General features: G+C 57.3%; 5 protein-coding genes across 5 annotated transcripts; 3 read left to right on the forward strand and 2 right to left on the reverse strand.

Moving 5' to 3' along the window:
- Positions 1 to 633: 633 nt before the first annotated feature.
- On the forward strand, positions 634 to 12,465 carry ISF_03228 (Beta-ketoacyl synthase; the record flags this gene model as incomplete). The annotated part of the gene is made up of 1 exon (XM_018846834.1): positions 634 to 12,465. One exon carries the CDS (start codon positions 634 to 636, stop codon positions 12,463 to 12,465), a length of 11,832 nt encoding a protein of 3,943 aa, XP_018705723.1.
- A 1,233-nt stretch (positions 12,466 to 13,698) lies between these two features.
- On the reverse strand, positions 13,699 to 14,356 carry ISF_03229 (Calycin-like protein; the record flags this gene model as incomplete). Its single annotated transcript, XM_018846835.1, has 2 exons — positions 13,699 to 14,211; positions 14,303 to 14,356. The coding sequence occupies 2 exons, from the start codon at positions 14,354 to 14,356 to the stop codon at positions 13,699 to 13,701; spliced, it is 567 nt and encodes a 188-aa protein (XP_018705724.1).
- A 1,010-nt stretch (positions 14,357 to 15,366) lies between these two features.
- Positions 15,367 to 16,902, forward strand: ISF_03230 (hypothetical protein; the record flags this gene model as incomplete). The annotated part of the gene is made up of 1 exon (XM_018846836.1): positions 15,367 to 16,902. One exon carries the CDS (start codon positions 15,367 to 15,369, stop codon positions 16,900 to 16,902), a length of 1,536 nt encoding a protein of 511 aa, XP_018705725.1.
- Positions 16,903 to 17,695: 793 nt separating this feature from the next.
- ISF_03231 (Cytochrome P450) lies at positions 17,696 to 19,372 on the reverse strand (the record flags this gene model as incomplete). The annotated part of the gene is made up of 2 exons (XM_018846837.1): positions 17,696 to 18,889; positions 18,971 to 19,372. The coding sequence occupies 2 exons, from the start codon at positions 19,370 to 19,372 to the stop codon at positions 17,696 to 17,698; spliced, it is 1,596 nt and encodes a 531-aa protein (XP_018705726.1).
- A 1,564-nt stretch (positions 19,373 to 20,936) lies between these two features.
- ISF_03232 (glycosyl hydrolase family 47 protein) lies at positions 20,937 to 22,765 on the forward strand (the record flags this gene model as incomplete). The annotated part of the gene is made up of 2 exons (XM_018846838.1): positions 20,937 to 22,514; positions 22,646 to 22,765. The coding sequence occupies 2 exons, from the start codon at positions 20,937 to 20,939 to the stop codon at positions 22,763 to 22,765; spliced, it is 1,698 nt and encodes a 565-aa protein (XP_018705727.1).
- Between the last annotated feature and the right edge of the window lie 2,608 nt (positions 22,766 to 25,373).

Genomic DNA, 25,373 nt, shown 5'->3' on the forward strand with positions numbered 1-25,373 from the left:
ATGGATGGAGCTCTTCATCCCAAAATATGGATCCGGAAGAGCTGCACGGCGAGGCTGTAACCAGGATAGCGGCCTGTGAGTCCATCGCCATCGTTGCCCGAACCGGCCCTACCACACTACCACATCTCTCCTGGCCATCATCCTCACGCAAAGAGGCAACCCTGGTCAACATGCGCTTATACGCCTAGTATCTTACCAAAGCATTTGTTATGGGCCGTTCATCCGGAGCCTTTTCATTGTCTCTATCACTGTCCCCATACTACGCCTCAGCTCAGCTTCACACAACATAAAGCCCTTCTCCTAGCTGCTTCTTGAGTTCCAGTCTCAAACCATCAAAGTCACCATTCCTCTCCGTGAAAGCCCTATTCACATTCTTCCTGCCCTGCTATTGATCTGTATCTACCAAACTGAGAAATTCGAGCCCTATTTCTCTCTTTGCTACTTACAATCATACCAACGACTTTTTTGTTTATACTATCAGCTTCATCATAACATATTCATCTTTGAACATACTCAACTTCGAACTACGAACTCAGCCAACCTTGTCCATCTACATACCAGCAACCTATCACAGAAAATTCTGAACAACGAACGAGCCCACATATCTGCATACAATCCATCAAGATCTACACAATGCCTTCTCACCAAAACGAGCCCATTGCCATTATTGGCAACGCTTGCCGATTTCCCGGCGACTCTACCTCCCCTTCCAAGCTCTGGGAGCTTCTGAAGCAACCCCGTGAGGTTTCGCGCAATATCGATCGTTTCCAGTCGGCTGGTTTCTACAACAAGGATGGTCACTACCACGGTGCTAGCAACGTCCAGCACTCGTACCTCCTTAACGAAGACCCCCGTCTCTTCGATGCCCAGTTCTTCAACATCCCCCCTGGTGAGGCCGAGTCCATCGATCCCCAGCAGCGCATGATCCTCGAGACCGTCTACGATGCCGTTGAGACATCTGGACTGGTCCTTGAGAACCTTCGCGGATCCAACACGGCTGTCTACGTTGGTGTCATGTGTGACGATTATGGCAACATTTGTTACGTTGACCAGGAGTCGATTCCTACCTATGCTGCTACCGGTACTGCCCGCAGTATCCTGTCCAACCGTGTTTCTTTCATCTTCGACTGGAGAGGCCCTTCGATGACCATCGACACTGCCTGCTCTTCGTCTCTGGTTGCCCTGCACCAGGGAGTGCAGGTCCTGCGCAGCGGCACTGCCCCTGTCGCTGTTGCCGCTGGTGCCAACTTGATCTTCTCCCCCAACATGTTCATTGCCGAGTCAAACCTCAACATGTTGTCGCCCACCGGCCACTCTCAGATGTGGGATGCCAACGCTGACGGCTATGCCCGTGGTGAAGGTATCGCTGCTGTCGTCATGAAGCGTCTCTCCGATGCCATCCGCGATGGTGACAACATTGAGTGCATCATCCGCGAGACTGGCGTGAACCAAGATGGTCACACTCCCGGTATCACCATGCCTAGCCAGGAGGCCCAGACTCGCCTCATCCACGAGACGTACGCTCGAGCTGGCCTCGACCTTTCCAAGCCTGAGGACCGCCCCCAGTATTTCGAAGCTCACGGTACTGGTACCAAGGCTGGTGACGGTGTCGAGTCCAAGGCTATCTACAAGGCCTTCTTCCCTGAGTCGGATGACAAGCATGACACCCTCTGGGTTGGCTCGATTAAGACTATCATCGGTCACACTGAAGGTACCGCCGGTATTGCCGGTGTCATGAAGGCGTCCCTAGCCATTCAGAACAAGACCATCCCTCCCAACATGCACTTCAACACCCTCAACCCTGAGATCACTCCCTACTACGGAAAGCTCCAGATTGCTACCGCTGCTCAGAACTGGCCCAAGATTGCTGCCGGCTCGGTTCCCCGTGCCAGTATCAACAGTTTCGGTTTCGGTGGTACCAACGCCCATGCCATTATTGAAGCGTACGTGCCAGAGGCGCCCAAGGCGCTTACTCAGGCGGCTCCCGCTGTCGCCAACCCGCTGGCCCTAACCTTCTCGGCTACTTCTGAGAAGTCGCTGACCACCCTGATGGCTAACTACCTCGAGTATCTCACTGCTAACTCGGAGGTGGATATCGGTAAGTTGGCGTGGACCCTGCACGACCGCCGTTCTACCTTCACGTACCGTAGCTCGGTCGCTGCTCAGACTCAGGATGAGCTCGTGACCAAGCTGCAGAAGGCTGTAGAGGACCAGCAGTCTGGAAACTCGTCCACTGTGACCCGCGGTACCTCGGCCAAGAAGAACCTTCTCGGTGTCTTCACTGGCCAGGGTGCTCAGTGGGCTACTATGGGTAGAGATCTCATTTCATCCTCCAAGTTTGCCGAGAACATCATCGACAAGCTTGAGAAGTCCCTTGGTGAGCTTCCTGAGGGTGATCGCCCCTCTTGGTCCCTCAAGGACCAGATGATGGCCGATCCCTCCAAGTCGCGCATCACCGAGGGTCAGTTGTCGCAGCCTCTCTGCACCGCCGTCCAGGTGATGCTGGTCGAGATGCTCAAGGTTGCCGGCATTGAGTTTGACAGTGTTGTTGGCCACTCCAGTGGTGAGATTGGCGCCGCTTATGCCTCTGGCTTCATTAGCGCTACCGATGCCATCCGCATTGCGTACTACCGTGGTCGCTATGCTTACCTGGCTCGTGGTCCTGAGGGTCAGCATGGTGGTATGTTGGCTGCTGGTACCACCCTTGAGGACGCCCGCGAGCTGTGCGAGCTCCCGGCCTTTGAGGGCCGTGTCAGCGTTGCCGCCTACAACTCGTCTTCTTCCGTCACCCTCTCTGGTGACTTGGATGCTATTGAGGAGGTCAAGGAGGTTCTTGAGGATGAGAAGATGTTCAACCGCCAGCTTAAGGTCGACACTGCCTACCACTCTCACCACATGATCCCTTGCTCCAAGAAGTACTACCAGGCTCTTGACGCTTGCAAGGTCAACATCATGACCCCGTCTGGACGCACCAAGTGGTACTCGTCTGTTTACGACGGCAAGGTCATGGAGCCTTGCGATGCTCTCAAGCACCAGTACTGGGTTGACAACATGGTCAACATTGTTCTGTTCGCCACTGCCCTGGGCTCGGCTCTCACCAACTCTGAGCCCAAGCTTACCCAGGCCATCGAGGTCGGCCCTCACGCCGCGCTCAAGGGACCTGCCTCCACCGTCATTGAGGAGACCATCAAGTCTGCCATCCCTTACACTGGCACTCTTGCTCGTGGCCAGAACGACGTTAGCGCCATGGCCTCGTGCTTCGCCTACCTCTGGGCCCAATTCGGTCGCTCTTCTGCCGACTGGAAGGCCTACTACGGCCTCTTCGCCGACTCTACCCCTGAGATCATGCTCAACCTCCCCAGCTACCCCTTCAACCACGAGCGTCTCTTCTGGTACGAGGCCCGCAAGTCTCGTGTCAACCGTCTTCGTGAGGATCCTGCCCACGTCCTCCTCGGCACCCGCACCGACACCACCAACGAGCGTGAACTCCGCTGGCGCAACTATATCCACTCTGGTGAGATTCCCTGGCTTCAGGGACACAACATCCAGGGTCAGACTCTGTTCCCCGCCGCTGGCTTCCTCGTCATGGCTGTCGAGGCTGCTCGCATCGCCGGCCGCGCTGAAGCCATCCAGGCCATTGAGCTGAAGGACTCTGCCATCCACCGTGCTCTGGCCATCAGTGAAGACAAGGGCATTGAGACCCTCTTCACCCTGTCGAACGTCACAATCACCGAGACTGGTGAGGGCAGCTCCGTCCTGACTGCCCGCTTTGCTTGCGACGCCTGTCTCCAGAAGCAGTCGGACAACTTCGTCTCCATTGCCAGCGGCGATGTTATCATGACTTACGGCACTCCTTCCTCCACGGCTCTTGTCGAGTACCCCAAGGAGGAGGGCCTCGGCATGCTGGACGTCGATGCCGACCTCTTCTATGCCTACCTCGCCAACATCGGCTACAACTACGCCGACATGTTCAAGGGCATCACCTCGCTCCGCAGAACCACTGACCTTGCCCAGGGTGTCATCACCACCAAGGTTCCCGAGTCTCTGGCCAACGAGCCCATTGATCAGTTCCTCCTCCACCCTTCTACCCTCGACGTGGCTTTCCAGGCCATCTTCGCTGCCATATCCTTCCCCGGTGACGGTGCTCTCTGGGCTCTGCACATTCCTACCACTATCCGTCGCGTCACCATCAACCCCGTCGTTTGCCCCATGAACGGCGGCGTCGACGAGCAGGTCCGCTTCTCTGCCACCTCCAACCGCGCCGATGACGGTACCTTCTCCGGCTGTGTCGATATCTTCCCCGTGCACAGCGATTACTCTCTCTGCCAGGTTGAGGGTCTCGAGGTCAGCCCCGTCTCTCCTCCCACTGCAAAGGACGACCGTCCTTTCTTCGGCCAGACCAACTTCTTCCACAGCCTTCCGGATGCCGACTCCTTCGCCACTGCTCTTCGCATCTCTTCCACCCAGGAGACTGAGAAGTCGCAGCTCGATCGTCTCGCCGTCTCCTACCTCCGCAGCATCCTCCAGTCTTCCAGCCACGAGACTGACCAGCTCAAGGGCTGGGCCCAGACTGTTCTGGCCAACCTCGGCAAGAAGGCTTCGCTTCCCGTCATCGAGCAGTCCGATGTTGCTGTGCATGACACCTCGGCTTACAAGACCAACTTCAACATCCTGAAGACCATCGGTGCCGGCATCGAGAAGGGTGAGCTTCCTCAAGGCTCTGAGGCCGCTGCTCTTCTCAACACCTTCTACGAGACCTCCCTTGGTGCCGCTGAGGCTCGCGAGGCTCTTGGTGTCCTTGCCCAGCAAATCGTCCGTCGCTACCCCCACATGAACATTCTGGACCTCTCCAGTGGCTCTGGCGGCGTCACCAAGACCATCATGGACAAGATTGGCTCCCTCTTCTCCGCCTACACCTGCACCGGCGCCACTGATGAGCACTTCGCTCAGCTTTCCAAGGAGCACCCCGCCATCTCCACCAAGACCATTGACTTCTCTGAGGACCTCGAGGAGCAGGGCTTCTTCGCTAATGCCTATGACCTCGTCATTGCCGGCAACGGCTTCCACGGCATCAAGGACAATGTCGAAGGCATGCAGAAGCTCCGCTCTCTCGTCCGCCCTGGTGGTTATCTCCTTGCCCAGCAGATCACCAACTCTGAGTCTGCTCACGTTGGTCTGACGGTCGCCAGCGTTGCCCTCCAGCCTGAAGAGATCAGCAGCACTGGTTCTCTTGTTGCTAACCTCGGCGAGTACGACGAGATCTTCCGCACTGCTGGATTCTCTGGCATCGATACAGTCACTCCCGACTCTGCCAGCCCCTTCACCGTCTTTGTCTCCCAGGCCATTGACCAGCAGATCGTCAACATTCGTGAGCCTCTGCAGTCTAGCAAGGTTGACCTCGAGAACGTCCTTCTCATTGGTGGTCAGCGCTTCCAGGTTTCTCGCATGGTTGAGACCATGAAGAAGTCCCTGGCTCCTTTCGCCAAGAACATCGAGACCATCCGCTCCCTCAACGATCTCGATGCTTCCATGCTGGCCACTCGTCCTTACATCATCTCGCTGACTGAGCTTGACGACCCCTTCTTCGAAAACCTGACCGAGACTAAGTGGGAGGCTCTCAAGACTCTCTTCTTCCGTTCTCGCTACATTATCTGGGCCACTCAGGGTGCCAACGGCGATGCTCCTTATGCCAACGTCATGAAGGGTGTCGTCCGATGCATGCTGGTCGAGATCCCGCATCTTCACGCCCAGATGTTCAACATTGAGGGTCAGCTGAAGCCTGAGCAGCACTCCCAGACCATTGTCGAGTCTGTCATGCGTCTTCACATCTCTGACACCTGGAAGGACAAGGTACCTGCCTATGATCCTCTCTGGACCGTCGAGCGTGAGTACATGCTCAAGGATGACAAGCTCTGGGTTATGCGCTACGATTCCGAAGAGACCCTCAACGCTGGCTACAACGCTCTCCGTCGCCGTGTTGTCCAGGATGTCTCTACCAAGGACCAGGTCGTTGCTCTCACCCCCGAGAAGACGCTTCAGCAGTACCGCCTGTCCCCCAAGGCCACTGTCGAGATTGAGGGCATCCCCAACAGCACGATCACTGTCCACCAGTCCCTGTCCTCTGCCATCAAGGTTGAGAACCTCGGATTCATGCACCTGAGCATCGGTAAGGAGGCCGAGACTGGCTCCACTGTTGTTGCCTTCTCCGAGAAGAACCAGTCGTCTCTCACCCTCCCCAAGTCCCGCCTCCTCCCTGTCGACATCCCTGAGGGTAAAGAGCACAGCCTCCTTGTGGCCATTGCCTGCAACATGCTTGCTTCTGACCTCCTTGGTAAGGTCACTGCTGGTGACCGCATTGTGCTCCACGAGCCTCCCACGGTTCTTGCCAAGCTTCTGACCGAGCGTGTGGCCAACACCGGAGTGCAGCTGCTCTTCACCACAACCCGCCGCAAGGCTGCTCTTCAGGCTCAGTGGAAGCACATTCACGCCTACAGCACCGACCGTGACATGCGCCAGATCACTGCTGCCAACACTGCTGTCTTTGTTGACTTCTCCAACAACGAGAAGCGCCGTGATGTCGTCGACCATCTGACTGAGGGTCTTCCTTTCGGTACCCGCAAGTACGAGCTCGGAGACTTCCTGCCTTCCCGCTCTATCCTCTACTCCGACAGCACTGAGGAGCAGGTCAGCACCGCTCTCGAGAGCGCCCACTCGACTGCCGTCGCTGAGCGCAGCGCAGCTCCCTTCGACACTGTTGCCAACACCCGTATTCAGCAGATCGCCGGCGATGCTGATCTTGCCGAGACCCTCACCACCGTCGACTGGACTGACGCTACGCCTTTCCCTGCCAGTGTTACTCTCGCCATGGACGAGGTTAACTTCCGCCCCGACCGCACCTACTTCCTCATTGGTATGACCGGTTCTCTGGGTCTGTCCACTTGCGAGTACATGATGGAGCGTGGTGCCCGCTTCTTTGCCCTGTCCTCTCGTCGCCCTAACGTTGACCAGCGCTGGCTCGACAAGGTCAGCAAGATGTATGGTGCCGTTGTCAAGGCCTTCCCTCTTGATATCACCAGCCGTGCCAGTCTGCAGAAGGTCCACGACGACATCAACGACACCATGCCTCCCATTGCTGGTGTGGCCAACGGTGCCCTGATCATGCGTGACGGTCTCTTCATGGAGTCTAGCTGTGACACCATGAACGAAGCTCTGGGTCCCAAGGTCGCCGGTTCTGTCCTCCTCGACGACCTCTTCTACAACACCAACCTGGACTTCTTCATCCTCTACTCTTCGCTTGTCTATGTTACTGGTAACATTGGTCAGACTTCGTATGCTGCCGGTAACGGTTTCATGGTCAGCTTGGTCCACGGCCGCCGTGCTCGTGGCCTCAACGCTTCCGTCATGAACCTCGGTGGTATCAGTGGTATCGGTTACATCACTCGTACCGACCATGGCATTCTCGGCAAGCTCGACATTCTTGGATATGGTATCATGTCCGAGCTTGACTACAAGTACTTCTTTGCCGAGTCCGTCATGGCCGGTGCCGCCGACTCTGGTCGCAACCCGGAGGTCTCGGCCGGTCTCCGCTATGTCAACAAGACGGAGAAGAACCCTCCCAAGTGGGTTGTCGACCCCAAGTTCTCCCACTACGTCATTGACCGCACCTCTCGTGATGGTGGTGACAAGGGTGGTGACAGTGCCATGTCGACCAAGGCCCAGCTCCTCGAGGCTACTACCGAGAAGGAGGCCTTCAACATCATTCTCAACGCTCTCATGGCCATGCTCGGCAAGAAGCTTGACCTTCCTCCTACTGAGAGTGTTCACTCTGATGTTGCCATTGTCGAGATGGGTGTTGACTCTCTCGTCGCTGTCGATCTCCGCTCTTGGTTCTCCAACGAGTTCGAGCACGATATCCCCGTCATCAAGATTCTTGGTGGTGCCACCCTCGCCGACCTGGTTGAGGACACGGTTGCCAACATGTCTCCTGATATCTGTCCCAACATTAGCGGTGGCTCTTCTGACGATGCCGAGGCCAAGCCCGAGGCTCCTGCCCCTGCTGCCCCTGCTACTGTCGAGACCTCCAGCGGTGACTCTGCCTCCTCCAGCGACGAGCGTGATAGTGCCACTTCTGTCGAGACGGCCCCCACTGCCGTCACCAAGCCTACCAAGGAAGTTGTTGCTGCTCCTGCACCCACTGTTGCTGTCGTTCCCAAGAAGCACTTTGTCCGTGAGGAGAAGATGACCTATGGTTGCTCTCGTTTCTGGTTCCTTCGCCAGTACCTCGAGGACTCGACCTGCTTCAACGTCCTGGTCCAGACTCGCCTTAACGGCAAGATTGACGCTGCCCGTCTCCAGGAGGCTGTCCGCAAGCTCGGTGCCCGCCACGAGTCTCTCCGCACTTCCTTCTTCGTCTCTGAGAAGGGTGAACCTCGCATGGGTGTCATGTCCGACTCCCTTCTCCGCCTCGAGGTTGAGAAGATCCAGGAGATCGCCCAGGCTGAGAAGGCCTACAAGGACATGATGGGCTACAACTTCGACATTGAGCGTGGTGAGGTCATCCGCATGCGCCTCCTCTCTCTCTCCGAGACCGACCATGTCTTCATCTTTGGTGTTCACCACATCGCCATGGACGGTTTCTCCTTCAACCTCATGATCCGCGATCTCGACATGATGTACCAGGGCAAGCCCGTTCCCCAGATCCCTGCCCAGTTCACCGACTTTGCCATCCAGCAGCGTCGTGATGTCGAGGCCGGCCGCATGCGCAACGACATTTCCTTCTGGAAGAAGACCTTTGCCACCATCCCCGATCCTCTCCCTCTCTTCCCCTTCACTGGTGTCGGCAACCGCATGCCTCTTGTCAAGTACGAGCATGAGGAGGTCGAGATCAGCCTGGACGCCGCCATGGCCCAGAAGATCCGCAACCTCTGCCGCCAGAACCGCTGCACCACCTTCCACTTCTTCCTCGCCACCTTCCAGATCTTCCTTTCCAAGTGGCTCGAGGTCGACGATCTCTGCATTGGTATCGCCGATGCCAACCGCAGCGACATCAAGACCCTGTCCACCATTGGTTTCCTCCTCAACCTGGTGCCCCTCCGCTTCAGTGCCCTGAACGGAAAGGCTCCCTTCTCCAGTGTCCTTGCTGCTGCCAAGCAGACCGCTTACAACAGCCTGGCTCACTCCAAGCTTCCCTTTGATCTCCTCCTCGAGGAGCTCAACCTTCCCCGCTCCTCCTCTACTAGCCCTCTGTTCCAGGCCTTCCTCGACTACCGCCAGCTGGCTGTCAAGACTCCTCCTATGCTCGAGTCCAACGCTGAGGGTGAGCAGAACTTCGGCGCCACTTCTTACGATGTCATCCTTGATGTCACCGACTACGCCATGGCCGACATCAAGATCAAGTGGCAGACCCAGAAGGCCCTGTACAACACCAAGCACACCGAGGCCATGATGGAGAGCTACATGAGCCTTCTCAACCACTTCGCCAACAGTGCAACTTCTTCTGTCGAGTCTGCTCCTCTCTACCGCCCCGAGGCTGTCAAGGCCGCCGTCGAGGCTGGTCAGGGTCTTCAGTTCGATGGCCAGTGGCCCGAGACCCTCTCCCTCAAGATTGATGAGATCTCTGCCAAGTCCTCTGAAAGCCTTGCTCTCGCTGATGCTTCCAACAAATTCACCTACAGCTCCATGAACCGTCTCATTGATCAGATCACCGAGGAACTTGTCCAGGGTGGTGTCAAGGCCGGTGACAAGGTCGGCATCTTCCAGCAGCCCTCCAGCCTGTGGATCAGCTCTCTTCTCGCCGTCTGGCGTGCCGGTGCTGTCTATGTTCCCCTTGACCCTCGCAACGGTGTGCCTCGTCTCGCTTCCACTGTCGGCGTCGTCCAGCCCCAGGCCATCATCCACGACAACGCCAACGCCAAGGACGTCGCTGCTCTTGCGGCCCCTGCCAGTGCCAGCATCATCAACATCGATGACGTCCGCAAGAAGGATGCCACTGTCGCCCGCCGCCTCAACCTTTCCACTGGCAACTCTTCTGCCATCATTGTCTCCAGCTCTGGTTCGACCGGCGTCCCCAAGTGCATTGAGGTTCGCCACTCCAGCCTGGTCAACCTTTTCGAGGGTGACAGCCGCAACTGGGAGCTCGGCAGTGTCAACGTTCTCCAGCAGAGTGCCTACAGCTTCGACATCTCCCTGGATCAGATCATGACCGCTTTCGTCCACGGAGGTACTCTCTACGTCGCCTCCGAAGAGGAGCGCACCAACCCCGAGCTGATTGCCAAAGTGATTGCTAACAACAACATCAACTACACCACCGCCACTCCTTCCGAGTACTCCAACTGGATCGGCTTTGCCTCGGAGACGCTTTCCAAGGCCTCCAGCTGGCGCATTGCCAACGTCGGTGGTGAGGGCTGGAACAGCACCCTTCGTGACTCCTTCTCCAACCTCAAGCTCTCTAAGCTCGTGATCCGCAACAACTATGGTCCCGCCGAGGCCAGTGTCTGGGCTACTCGTCACCCCATCGAGTACCCTGGTAAGGGCACCCTCATCCCCGCCGGTCCTGCTCTCGCCAACTACTCCTTCTACATAATTGACAGGAAGAACAACGTCGTTCCTACTGGTGTCCAGGGCGAGATCCTGATTGGTGGTGCCGGTGTTGCTGTCGGATACTACAAGAACGCCGAGCTTACCAAGGACAAGTTCATCGCCGACAAGCATGCTTCCGAGGCTCACGCCGCCAAGGGCTGGAACCGTGCCTACAAGACTGGCGACAAGGGTTACCTGACCGAAGACGGTACTCTCATTGTCCAGGGCCGCATTAGTGGTGACACTCAGATCAAGCTCCGTGGTTTCCGTATCGAGCTTGAGGACATTGAGTCCAGCATTGTCCACGCTTCTCAGGGTGTTCTTACTCGTGCTGTCGCCAGTGTTCGTGGCGACGGCCCTGCCAGCTACCTTGTCGCTTTTGCTGAGTTTGCTGATGGCTACCCTGCCGCCGAGCAGGACGCCTACCTGTCCAAGCTCATTCCCATGCTGCCTCTTCCTCAGTACATGCGCCCCAACATGATGGTTCCCATTGTCGACATTCCCGTCAACTCGCACAACAAGGTCAACCGCCTTGCCATTGCCACCCTCCCCCTCCGCAACGCCTCCTCTGACAACAGCTCCAACACTGAGCTCACGGAAACTGCCAAGACCATCCGTGATATCTGGGTTGAGATCCTCCCTGAGTCCATCATTCAAAACACCACCCTCAACGGCTCCAGCGACTTCTTCGTCCTTGGTGGTAACTCTCTCCTCACCGTCCGCCTTCAGTCCCGCCTCCGTGAAATCTACGGTGTCTTTGTTCCCCTCATCAAGATCATGGAGTCTTCCACTCTCGCCGGTCTCGGCAACACCCTCGACGAGCTCCTTTCTAACAAGGAGATCAACTGGGATGTCGAAACCGCCCTCAGCGACGAGATGCTGAGTGTCACTCCCGTCAACGCCAAGACCACCCGACCCAAGACTTCTGGCCTCACTGTCATCCTCACTGGCGTTTCCGGCTTCATTGGTCGCCACCTTCTCCAGCGCCTGATTGAAGACAAGAACGTCTCTGCTATTCACTGTGTGGCCGTTCGCAACATTGAAATGGACAGCCCCTCCCGCCAGAAGATGAAGGCCCTGATTGCCGCTACCGACAAGGTTCAGCTCCACCCTGGTGATCTCTCTGAGCCTCGCCTTGGTCTCTCCGAGCCCGAGTTCCAGACTCTCTCCAAGAAGGCCGACATGATTGTGCACAGTGGTGCCAACCGTTCCTTCTGGAGTGCCTACGACATGGTTCGCGCCCCCAACGTGCAGTCCACCAAGGAGCTTGCTCTGATGGCCGCCACTGCCCTCCGTGACTCCAACAAGGTCGTTCCCTTCCACTTCATGTCCGGTAGTGAGGATGCCGGCATCGAGCCCTCCACCGACGGCTCTAACGGCTACGTCGCCTCCAAGTGGGCGAGTGAGCAGTTCCTGCAGCGCTTCGCCGACAAGCTTGGCCTCCCCGTCCACGTCCACCGTCAGCTTCCCGTTCCCGAGGGCCGCACCGCGCAGGGTGAGGAGCTCGACAGCATCCTGCAGGAGTTTGTCGACGTTGCCGCCAAGATGCCTGAGCTGCCCAACCCCGACACGTGGCGCGGCTACTACGACCTGATCCCCGCCGACCGTCTCTCGGACGACGTCGTGGATCTGGCCATGTCCGCTCTCGTCTCTACCGACAACACCTTTAGCAAGCACTCTCACTACAGCTCCGTCCGCATGGACATTGGCGAGGTGATCAAGAAGATTGACTCGCTGGACGAGTACAAGAACACTGACCGGCCCTTGATCCCCGCCCACGTCTGGGTTGGCAAGGCCAAGATTGCCGGCTTCAGATACCAGTTCTCCACCATGAAGATGTCCCTGCAAGATGCCAAAGGCAAGAACATGGGCTTCCTTGAGCGGTAAACAACTTCACCCTCTACTCTACAAAGAAAGTTCTCTTCTACTCAGATTGTCACCATGAGGCATAAACTGCCTCTTCCCAAAAAACACTTTTCTCTGTGCTTTTTTTGTTTCTTTTTGTCTCAAAGCGTCATAGATTTCTGTCTTTCATGATTGCATGGCATTTATGCATTATTTCCTTTTTGTTATATAAGATGATGGTATAAAATACAAATCATTAGGGCTCAATATATTCTCACCTGAATTGTGATTGTGGTGCCTGACTCTGAATCGGGGTCAGAGGAGCGGGTAGATATTATAAGTAATTAAACAAAAGGGAGAAGAAGAAGAAGAAGAAGAAGAAGAAGAAGTGCAAGTAGAAGTTCAAGTAGAAGTTGGAATGTATGTCCTTTACCGACACGAGAGTCCTAGTATTTGATTTTTCTCCAATGTGTCTGGTATTGGTTGCTCGTTGGTCTTGTACTGGACAAGTAGAGCCGGGAAGCCACTTGTTGCCAGTACCATGCATTCAACAGTCGAAACCCAACATGCAGATGGTTAACCTTATATAAATCCTGCCCCATCTGGAACTAATAGCGGTGAGTGAAAAAAAAAACTCTTCACCGAATACCGGTCGAGTGCAACCCTGTTACGTGCATCGTGTTGGTGGTTGACGACGCTGGTGGCTGAGCAGGTGGCATTCCGTGTCTCCAACGCAGCAAAATCGCCTCAAACTTATCTCTCTGCGGGCCGAAAGAAATAAGTACTCGTAACCACGTATCCACTTTCTTAGGGAAAGACAAGGGATTCCAGAAAGAAATCGTCATGCAGGACCGGGATTCGGGAGTGCTCCCGCTAGTGCGAGGCACCTGCAAACTGCCTTGTCGGGACTCGCGCCCAGCCCAGGCCTTGTTGGGCTTGCTTTACGACATGTTCAAGTGGAGTCGATCGATGCTAGAATCGAGACTGGATTCAAGGGTCTGGAAGAGCTGGCGTCATCGCGTGGGACCGGGATTCGAGAGCGGAGTGTGCAGAGTAAGGGTGATGTGCGTATGTATGTAAGTTGTTGTAGCATTCATTCCGTGCGCGGGTGAGCACGGCAAACTAGGTAACAGCTGCTCTAAAGCACTAAACTAGAAAAAAAAAAAAGAGACAAAGACTATCGGAAAGGAAAAACGCTCTATATCATAACTATTGGCTCGGGTGTGTTTTATGCCATGAAGTAAACAAAAAAGGTTCCGCCAGCCAAGTTCCCCTTTACTGGGAGACCTCGCCGGTGCCAAGGTAGTCGTAGATGATGGTGATCTCGACATTCTTGTCGGGCGCACCCTCAGTGGTTACCAGCACGCGGCGGGCCTGGTACCTCACGCCCTCGACGCGGACGAAGCCGAGCACCTGCTGGGTGACCACGCCCTTGGAGTCGATGTGCTCCGTGCGGAAGTGCAGCACCTCCTCCGCGCCCTCCTCCCAGCCGCCGCGGAGCCACTCGTTCTCGAGGTCGGACAGCTTGGCGACGCGGGAGCGGCCGCGGATGTTGCCGAACAGGGTGTGGTTGAGCTCGACGGGCTCCCAGTTGAGCACGCGCTTCTCGACGGCGCCGGGCATGCCGCCGCTGGGCTTGTTCTCGATGTCGAGCAGCACGTTGCCGGCGGCGTCCTTGGTCTGGGTGACGATGAGGGTGACGGTGGCCATGGTGATGACCTTGCGCATCAGCCAGTTGACGCCCTGCGCCTTGAGGACGGCGTCGGAGGAGTCGGACAGCTTGGCGTTCTGGAAAAAGAAGGTTGTTAGTCGTGTTATAAAAGGTGAGTTTCGCTAGTGTTGCGGACTAGCGAGTTGTAGGGTGGTGCGGTGGCCTTACCATGATCCAGTTGCCATTGAGGTCAAGGACGGTCTTTTCGGCGGGAGCAGCCATTGTGAAGGACTTCTTGGTCGGTGGTGGATTATAGAATTAAAGAGTAGAATTTGGGTGCCGTTGGTGCTGCTGAAGCAAAAGCTGTGATTGTTGATGATGATTCAAAATTTCAAAACCCTGGATCGTCAGATGTATTTATCTTTTTCTGCCTCTTACATCGTCTAGCATCCGTCAGTTTCAGTATTACCGCATCAAGTACTAAGTGAGCCCATCTCTTGCTACAATAAGCAAGCTGGTGATGGTTTGTCCCCAGAGTTTTGCGGCCGGCCTGGGCTTGCTTGGTCCTGCACGGGTCAAGCTGACAGGACGAGCGGCGATGGGTAGGAAAGGAAAAGGGAAACGGTTGCTCGGAGAGGCTTGCTCGGAGCGGGATTCGCGCACAGAGGTTGCCTAATTAGGCAATTGGGTCCGGGCGGCCGGGAATCACATCGGCGGACATCGAGCATGCCGTATTAGGACTAGCGCCCGGTCGCCGCAAGGGGCATCCACGGTGACAGCTCCGGCAGACGCCATCCGGGAGGGACACGGGACACTGCAGCCTTTGAGATTCCTCCTTTTGTCTGTCTCAGTTGATATGCACTATTCCTATCCCAAACCCGGTCCTCTCCTGGACCCTGCGACTGCCACAATCGCATCGCCTAGGGTGGGACACCCACACCACACTTCTCCCATGGTGACGCAAGGTTTCCTGAATCCCGGTTCAACTCCCAAATCGCGCTCACAAGGCTGTGTGATGCCCATTTCACGTCCACCTCCATATAAACAGATCGCTTCCCCCTCCATGTCCCAAAGAATAGAATTTCCATCACAACATCATCTTTCATCTTCCATCCCGAGCTTCCTCAAGTAACTCGGCTTGATAACACTCATCTTACTTTCACTCTGCCATCACCACCACCGCTACTTGACCATCTCACCATCTCATTAGCGCCACAGCGGGCCCAGCCTGATCTCATCAGTCTAACCAGCTACTCTCTATTATATATACAAACATACAAACGCCCGCCAAAATGTCCAAGTCTGCCTACTACGCGCAAACGTCCTCTGCTCCCCCTCAATACTCCCAGCCCCCTCCTCAGTACTCTCGCCACCAGCCGTCCTCGTACGAGCGTGACGACTACTACGAAGAGAAGCGCCGCTACCAGGAGAGATCTCGCTACAGCCCTCAGGACAACTACGACTTTGCTCCTCCTCGGGGTGCTCCTCCCGCTCAACGCCGCTACGACGACTACGCTCCCCCTCAGGGACCCCCTCCTCGCGGCTACGACAACGGCTACGACAACCAATATAACAACCAATACAACAACCAGAACCAGCAGCTCCAGCAGTACAACAGACGATCGCAGTCTCCCCAGATGGCGCCCGGTCCCCTCTCCCTCCCCGTGGTCATCCCGCAACAGCGTCCCGGATCGCCGGAGCGCGGCTTCATGGCCGCCTACGCGCCCATGCTCGAGTCCGCCGGCATCGACCAGCGCACCTTCATGTCCTTCCTCGACGAGTTCAACACGGCCATGCAGGGCAACAAGTTCCTCGCGGGCGTCCAGGTCGTCTCCTTCGGCGTCGGCTTCACCCCCGAGATCATCACCACCTGCGTCGCCACGGCCGTGCAGATGGGCGCCCACGTGGCCAACAAGGGCTACGTCAAGCACAAGACCAACTCGACGCTCGACAAGTTCAACAATGAGGTGTTTGGCCCGCGCGGCCTCTTTTGCATGATCATGAAGTACGACCCGATCGGCCAGGACCCGGCCGCGCTCGCCGAGAAGGCTGCTGCTGCCAACAACGGCGGCGGTCTGATGAGCAGGTTTGGCGGCAACAACGGCCAGAAGAACTGGCTCAAGGACCCCGTCTCCGGTACCTCGGACGGCATGAACTCGCTGCCCTCGGCCGTGGCGCCCCTCATCTACATGGACGACCGCCGCGCGCACAAGGAGTACCTCGCCAACGACGGCAACGTCTCCCCCGTCAGCGACAAGCCCGCCGCCGGTCCCGTCACCACCAAGCAAAAGGCCAAGAGCGCCTTTGAGAACTTCAACGACTACCTGGACCGCCGCGCGCGTGCCAAGTACGCCTCGGAGAACCAGGGCGACATCCTCAACACGCCCCTCACCAAGGGCTTCTCCAACAAGTTCCTCGACCCCAACTCGTCCATGAACAACGGCGGCCTGCTCGGCTTCATCTCCGGCGGCGCCCTCGCGCAGGACCCCGAGACCCGGCGCCTCAAGAAGCTCAAGAGCCTCGGCCAGGAGGAGGAGCGCCTGCGGGAGGAGTACCAACAGCGCGTCGACCAGGTCCACCAGCAGAGGCAGAGCACGCGTGAGACGGAGCGCCAGATCAAGTACATCGACCGCGACTACCAGCCCCGCTTCGCCGAGTTCCGGACGAAGCGCAGGGAGCTCGAGATGGGCCCGGAGCGGTCGATCAAGGAGAACATCCTGTACCTGACCATTGTCAACCGCCCGTCCGACTCGCAGCTTGCCGCGGCGACGGACAAGATCAACCACGGCTACGTCATGCCTGGTGGTCCTCAGGGTCAGGTTCTGTGAGGCAGCTTGCAGTGATGATGAATCTCGTCTTTCGTTTGTTTCAACATGTACACGGAATGGAAATAATGAGCATGAGCCGGCGCCGGCGGAGTTTTGATTTTCTTGCGGATTGCCTTTATACACTCGATAGACTGTGCTTTATATCCTTGACAATAAACTAAAATATTCTTCATAATCTTCTACCACGTCAGCAACCCACCCTGTGCAGATAGATGGCCCTACTTCCTAAACAACTAGGCAACCAGGTTCGGCAGAGCACCACGGTCGAGAACTAGCATTTTTGATCTGGGCCAACTAGTCGGTGCACGGCACCACCATCGATTTGCCCGGTCTTCGCCATTCCGAGCTGCATAATGCACAGTTTTATTTTTGCATGTACTTGAACGGGTCCTGGTGCTTAGAAGAGCACTGCTCCGAAGCTGCCGAATCTGCTTGACGCCTTCCGCATTGATTAGACCATGACAAGCGTTTCCCAAATGGGTAATTATGCATGTTCAACAGGCTGAGTTTGAAAGCATCTGACCGCTACTTGGGTAAATTTCTCGATTTGGTGGTCAATCATCAGGTTCACTAGTAGCTTGCGGGATCACGAGTAGCTTGTGAATGAGTGTGGTACATTTAATTCATCCGCTATTCTATGAGACCTAAACAGTCAACCCATCTCTGAGAAGAACCAAGAACAATACATAAATGAAACAAATAAGGAGTGCCGTTTTTGAGAAGAGTGCAAGTGAAACCGTGGTCATAAATTTTAAGCAATTGAATCAACCATCCGAGGCAGCTCTACCACGACTTAGACGGCCTGGTGAAGGCGAACCCTGACGCTCTCGCCAGGCTGGCTGACCAGGGTGAGGCCCCAGGAGACCTTGTCGCCGGGGCCAACCTCCTCGATGCCGTCGAAGCGCTGCAGGAGGCGGGTGAGGACGTATCCGGCCTCAGTGAGCGCGAACTGCTGACCGATGCAGATTCTCGGACCGCCGTTGAATGGGAGGTACTCCCAACCACCCTTGCGGCCCTCCCAGCGGTCCGGGTTGAACTCGCCCGCGTCCGGTCCCCAGATGTCGGTGCGGCGGTGCAGGATGTGCGCGTTGTACAGCACCGCTTGGCCCTTGCGGACGTACACGGGGCTCTCCGCGTCCGGCCCGCCGCCGCGCGGCAGGCTCGTGTCGACGGTGGCGTACCGCGCGTTCATCGGCAGCGGCGGGAACAGCCGCAGCACCTCGGTCATGACGCGCTGCAGGTACGTGCACGCCTTGAGGTTGGCAAAGGTCAGGTTGCGCGGGTTCTCGTAGTCGCCAAAGGCCTCGAGCACGTCGCGGCGGAGGCGCCGGAAGACGTCCGGGTGGCGAGCGAGCAGCATCACGGTCCAGGACAGCAGCGAGGCGGTGGTGTCGCGGCCGGCGAGAAGCACGTTGAGCAGCTGGGCGCGCAGCTCCAAGGGGTCCTGCGTCTCGGCGGCCATGGCGTGCAGGAAGACGTACGGCTCGCCCTCGAGCGGGTTACCCTTGGCGTCCACCTTTTGCTTCTTGCCGCCGCTCGTCTCCTTCAGCGCACGCTCGACGCACTGGTCGACGAAGCGGTGCACCTCCCGGCAGCAGTTCTTGAACTCATCGCCGTTGTACAGGAACTTGAGGAAGGGCGTGCGCACGCGCTGCGACAGGTACCACTGGCCGCGGTCAAAGTTGGTGCCAAAGTCGGTGCCGCGGGCCGAGAACTCGGCGTCGGTGATGTTGCCGGCGGCGAGGCCGACGAGCTGCGACTTGCACGACTCGCCAAAGAGCAGCTCCGTGGCCGAGTCGAGGGTAAGACGGAAGAAGATGGTCTGGATGTCCACCTCGGTCCAGCCCTGGTCGTTGACGGGCGGCATCACGTTCAAGGCGTTTTGCACGTGCACCTCCTCCAGGCTGAGGTCACTGATCTGGTCGCGCGTGAACTGCGGGCGGAGCATGGCGCGCGAGTGCGACCAGGCAGGGCCATCGGTGGTGAACTATATACACGTAAAGTGCACGGTCAGAATGAGGTTGTCTAGTTGAAGCGGCCATCATGCTCCGGGGCAGCAGCAACTCACAATGCCGGCACCGAGAAGAGGTCCCATACACGTCTCGCGCTGAGCGCCGACGCAAAAGTCCTTGAACTGCGTGGCCAGGATGGCCTGGATGTTCTTGGGGTCGATGGTCAGGATGTTCTCGACGGCTCCGGTCCGCAGCCGCATCGTGGTGACGTAGTTCCCGCCATTGGCCTCGCGCATCTTGTTAACGCGCTCCTCGGTCAGGGCCGGGACTCGCTTTTCCTTGTCGGCCTGGATCATCTCGAACAGAGACAGGATGCCGAGGGGATCCTTGATGGGGGCCAGCGGGGGTGGCTTGCAGCCCATCTCGCGGGCATTCTTGGCGTGGCGCAAGGACTCCATCACCCGTCGAAGCACAAAGGTGACGACGACGAGGCCGATGAGTATGGTGGTGAGCGCCATGATGAGGGATGTAGAGAGAGGGAGGATGGAATGAAGGAGGGGGACAAGAAAGCCAGAGTGTTTCTTGCTCACTCTCTAGTTGTCGGCAGTGAGATTGGGACCTTTTTTAACTCGATTTCGTCCTTGCTTTCTCTATATAGTCTCTGGTAAGACTGGCTGGTTGGTGGTGGTGGAGTTTGGCGGCAACAAACTTTACAACGAGGCAGGGACATTTGTCTTACGGCGCCGCGAGGTGGCAGCATCTTTTACATAAATAGACTGAGAAACTTATGTACATGGGCTCATTTCTTATTCGCGATAGGCAATGGTTCGTCGAGGGTGCTCTGGATCGGAGGCGGGAACGACTATAGTCTGACATGATGACGCATGGCGCTGTCAGATTGCGGACGACTTGAGAGGCTGCGGCGGGATGAGGTTATTATGAGAAACTAAGAGACTAACAAGCCATGTATGTATTTACCATCTCGTCACAGAAGTGAGAGTTACCAACACAGGCAGCTCAACGTTGCTAGCCAACCGTTTCCGGCCGTGCCTACCAGCGTCACAGTCAAAGGGTCAAGCAAGACAAGCAAACACGCGCAGCATATTCTTTTTTTTTTTTTTTCGCCTCGTCGCGTTCTGACCTGTGTCAATCCCGGACGCCTCCATCGAAACCCGATGCCCTTCCATTTCTAATAAGCCCCCTTTGCCGCTGCCGCATTGCCGCACCATCTCTGAAACTGTATAGCCTCCACAAGCCTCTTGTGGTGCGGAAAACCTTTCCCGTTTAGGAAAGCTGGTGGAAGGCCGCGCCGGAAAAGTCACAGCGGTGTCGATCGCTAGAAACCCACTATAATAATCGAGCCCAACGGGTGCCGGGTGCGTTGCCCAGCCTGGCAGGGCTGTGCCGACGCAGAGACAGCCCTGCGGGAAATACAAGAAACCGGATGAGGCCATTGTCAACAGGAATTGGTGCAACTCTTACTTTTCTTTCCTTTAGCTTGTTCTTCGATAACCTCGTGCTTTGTTTTTCCGTTTCAATTTTTCACCCTGTTTGTCCCGGCCTGACCTGTGCTGGCCTGTGTCTTACAGTCAACAAGCACCTCCCCCTGCTCTTCCGCCTTCAGCGCCTTCATCCCCTGAGAGCTCAGGCACCAAGCCCAAAAACAGCTCTGCAACCCCCGACCGTCAGCAGCTCAACCCGCTAAAGTTCGCTAAAACTTCCCCAACCATGGCCGCCACTAGGGGTCCTCCACCTTTCGCGCCAGCCACTCTCCAGAGCCTGCTTAAGTCGCGTGCCCTGATTCGAACAGCCTGGCCCCTCCGCGCCTGGGCCCACGATCCCACGATGACCAGCAAAGGCGTCCTCTGCCACCATCAAGATCCATTTGTACATCCAGGCACCGCTCCGCGCATTTCCCGTCCAATGGTGCCACATTCCGCTGCATCCACCTCTCGACCGCGACTCTGACCAGCTTCGGCCATCGCCCTTCCCCAATTGGCCTGCCGGCTTCGCATCGCCTTCCCCGGGGTGGTTCTCCCTCCTCGCCAGTGAACCGAGCCCGCCCATCCGGCCCGGACAGCCATGCCCTTCCCGAGACGGGCGTCGCGCCTGCTGGTGCTGACCGGGGCCGCCCTCCTCGTCCTCCTCGTCATCCGCCTGCTGCCCTCCCACGGCGGCGGCTACGTCGCCAGTCGCGTCATACCCCAGCGGCCCCGCGTCTTCGAGGGCTTCGACCCCGTCCACCCGAAGCAGTTCCATCCGCCCGCCTCCATCAAGCCGCTGCCGACCGGCACCCCGCGCCGCATGCCCCGCGTCCAGGCCGCCGACGCCGACTTCGCCCAGACCGCCGAGACCGAGCGCCGCCGTCAGGCCGTGCGCAGGACCTTTGAGCGCAGCTTCGGCGCCTACCGCAAGTACGCCTGGATGCAGGACGAGGTCACCCCCGTCTCCGGCCGCGGCAAGGACACCTTTGGCGGCTGGGCCGCCACTCTCGTCGACTCCCTCGACACCCTCTGGATCATGGGCTTCGACGCCGAGTTCGCCCACGCCGCCGAGGCCGTCACCCACCTCGACTGGGGCCACACCGACTCGACCGCCATCAACATCTTCGAGACCACCATCCGCCACCTCGGCGGCCTGCTGAGCGCCTACGACCTCAGCGGCGACAAGCGCCTGCTCGACAAGGCCGTCGAGCTCGGCAACATGCTCTACGCCGGCTTCGATACCCCGAACCGCCTGCCCGGCTTCTGGCTCAACTTTCGCGAGGCCGCCGCCGGCGAGCTCCTCGCCGGCACCGCCGACCCGTCCGCCTCGCCCGCCTCCCTGTGCATGGAGTTCACCCGCCTGTCGCAGCTCACCGGCGACCCCAAGTTCTACGACGCCACCGACCGCGTCACGCGCTTCCTCGAGCGCGTGCAGAACGACACCCTGCTGCCGGGCATGTGGCCGACCGTGCTCGACTTCCAGCACGAGGAGGCCCGCGACAGCCAGTTCACCCTCGGCGCGCTCGCCGACTCGCTCTACGAGTACCTGCCCAAGATGCACGCCCTGCTCGGCGGCCTCGACGACACCTACGAGCGGCTCTTCCGCGTCGCCATGGACGCCGCCGAGCCCAACCTCGTCTTCCGCCCGATGCTGCCCGGCGGCGAGGACGTGCTCTTCGCCGGCGACTACCAGGCCACCGGCGCCGCTCGCCTCGTGCCCCGCAGCCAGCACCTCACCTGCTTCGCCGGCGGCATGTTCGCCCTCGGCGGTCGCCTCTTCACCAACGACACCCAGGTCGCCGTCGGCGAGAAGCTCGCCCGCGGCTGCGCCCTCGCCTACGCCGCCTTCCCCACCGGCGTCATGCCCGAGATCTTCACCATGATGCCCTGCGAGCGCCGCGACCTGTGCGCCTGGGACGAGCGCGCCTGGGCCAAGCAGGGGGACGAGGTCCTGCCGCGGGGCTTCGTCAACGCCTGGGACCCGCGCTACCTGCTCCGCCCCGAGGCCATCGAGAGCCTCTTCGTGCTCTACCGCGTCACCGCCCGCGCCGACCTGCAGGACCTCGCCTGGCAGATGTTCGAGGCCATCATGCGCTCCACCACCACACAGTACGCCAACTCTGCCATCGCCGACGTCCGCGCCGAGCAGGAGACGAACAAGCTGGACTCCATGGAGGTAAGTGTAAGAGTATTTCCAACCCCCGGTTTTTTTGAACAGGACATGGGGAAATAGAAACGCCACTTTATGGTGTTTTGCAGCTTGGTGCTGGCTGGATAATGATGTGCTAACGACATTGTTCCCTGCAGAGCTTCTGGACGGCGGAGACGCTGAAATACTTCTATCTCATCTTTTCTCCCCCGGATGTCATCAGCCTCGACGAATACGTATTCAACACGGAGGCGCATCCCTTCAAACGCCCCTCTTGAGGAAGAGCTGGTCTATGCTAGAGGAAAGAGACGGAATTTTTAAAAAGCATCAAACCCGCAACGCCCAAGGTGAGCGTGCAATACAGTTATGGATATCCATTGGCAATGCAGACAACGCATCGAGATAATGCCATAACATAGTGTACAATAGAAAACAAAGAGCACAGTACAATATTCATGGGGAGGTGTCATGCCTATGCTTCCTGAATACTGCCAGGTTCGACATCTCCCAGGACCATCGGGACTTGTCATCCTATGCGTCGTAACTTTGGCAATGGCTAGTAGAGCACAAATTCCAAGCTCACCCCGGCATTTTTTAGTGCATTACCTCCATATACGATTGCCATTCGCAAACACCAATCGAAATACGCATCCATGGTCCTCGTATTTGACCAGGCGGTTGGGCTGCACTCGCACCCCTGCTTCGCAATCAGGAGCTGAAAGAATCCCTCCCCTTTGAAGCAGCCACCCGTGCGATGGGCGGCCTCCAATCCTTTCGCCTTGGCTGAGAATTCTGCCCCGAGGGTTCCTTTTCGTTGTGGCATCCCGCCATTGTGGCTTATTTGCCCTGTGATTCTATGTGGGCCGGTGTGAGAATGGAATCATGTTGTTGAACTGCCTGGGCTTTTTCATGTTACCCTTTTCTGTCGCCTGAGTCTTGGCTCCCCTTTCCCCCAAGGCAATTGACTCACCTCCCCAGCGGCTGTTTCAGACAAACATGACATCCCATCTTCGGGCAGCAACTTGCAGCCAAGACTCACCTCGACCAGTCAGCTGGCCTACCAGGAAGAATTGACTAAAGAAAAATAGTAGCCCCTGTCGGCGGATTTCCTTGTCAGGTTACTTCCGTACCAGTAGACCTTGTCAACTCAAAGGAGCATGTGCTAATTAAAGACAAGGCTGAAGTATCAGAGGCTTTGACAGCAGGCTATGAGCCATTGGATTGGGGCATCTTGCCACACGCATGCAGACAGACACCCTCAAAGTTCGGTGACTGATACTTCTCAACCAGAGATGCGATAGGTACAGTTGCTCTCTTCGATAGGTCTAGGAAGCATTGCCGAGTGAGACACTGTCTATTCTGCAGACAGTCAGAGCACCTAATCAACACAGTGCGTTGGCCCACTACGGCTTGCATGTGATGCAAGTCACAAGCGTGTATTGAAGGAAGTACGGCGAGACAATGAGTAGCCTGGTTGCATTACCTTGAAGCAGGCCACGGAACGGCTAGTTAGAACATGTGCAACTGTCGTCTCCTGGAGCCGCATTGTCGTGCATTGCTGACAGTAATAGGGCTAGCTGAGACCTTGTTGTCGATGAAGGACCTAGTGATTGTTGCATGCTGACACCGTTTCTTATGATTTCCCCATTATGCAGTGGCGTTATGTCGCAGGGTTTCCAGCCCAATAGGACAAAGAATACTGCCGAGGTTTGTTGTAGGCGCCATCGGTAAATAAAAAATGGTAAAAAGATCGAAAGCTCACACTTGGCAGGGAGGCGGGCGGAGAAATCTGCAGCCGACGTGGCAGGCAACTGTGAGCTGAGTACCTAGGGCTGGCTTGTGGTCGATCTGACGCGCGTTCGTCCGGTTATTGGCAAAGCTGGATGGACAACGAGCCGAGAAACTTGGGGAGGCTGTTCTTCACAAGGGTGACCAAGGTGAAGATGCCGCTTGAGCCGCGCATGGCGACAGAAAAGCTCCCGGCGCCCAGGTCCAATGGCCCGGTCCGCACCGCGCAGGACCGTGGCAGGCAAGGGACGGCGGCAATGTTCCGTTCGATGTATCCGTACTGGTATCCGCAATGAAGAAGACTCATGGAACAGGCTGAAGAAGATTCGCCTTGCCAGGATGATGGGACGGTGTGGAGTTGGCCCTGGCGCAGCCTATCAACCTATGCATGTACGTACGAAAACTTGGGTAGTGCCAGGGAGCGCGCGGGCGGTGTACGACGTGGCCTCGGAAGCGACGGCGCTGGAGCCGGGATGATTGCACAGGGTCAGGCGGAAGATGATGTAACTCGAGGCGCCTGCAGAAGAAAACCGTTTAGGAAACTTGTCTCAGTGGTCAAGTCGTTGAATTTGCCCTGTTTGTCCTTATGGCAAGACGGGTAGCCAATGAGGAGCGAGCAACTTGCTTGCCGTGCACAGAAAGAAACGCGGGTGAGCGAGATGGCATAAAGTATGCATGTGTATCCGCACGCTGCAAGGCTCTGTCGCGTGATTTCGCTTGTTGCAATCTTGTTTTGGAGATGACGAAGATGATGATGCAGAAGGATAATGCAAGCGATGTACATACATAGACCTAACCTGTGAAGACAAACAAATGAGAAGAACTGGCGGCCCGTCAGCATTGCGGGACGTGCTGGCAGCTGGCGGCATGGGGGCTGGCAACTGCCAGCACTGCAGCCCCTGTCAGGTCCGTACCCGCCGCACCTACCGGTACCTGCCGTGCCTGGTCTTCTTGTCCCAGCACATGGCAAACAGACCCTGCTCGTCTGCTTCTGCAGTGCAGGGGCTCGCAGACGTTCGCAGCCACCCTCGGCAGGTACCTCAAGCACCTGGCTAATATGGCCCAGGTACCTTGCAGCCAGGGTCCCTCGTTCGTCCA

This window comes from Cordyceps fumosorosea (assembly GCF_001636725.1).
Source record: "Cordyceps fumosorosea ARSEF 2679 chromosome Unknown scaffold_6, whole genome shotgun sequence".
Classification (NCBI taxonomy): Eukaryota; Fungi; Ascomycota; class Sordariomycetes; order Hypocreales; family Cordycipitaceae; genus Cordyceps; species Cordyceps fumosorosea.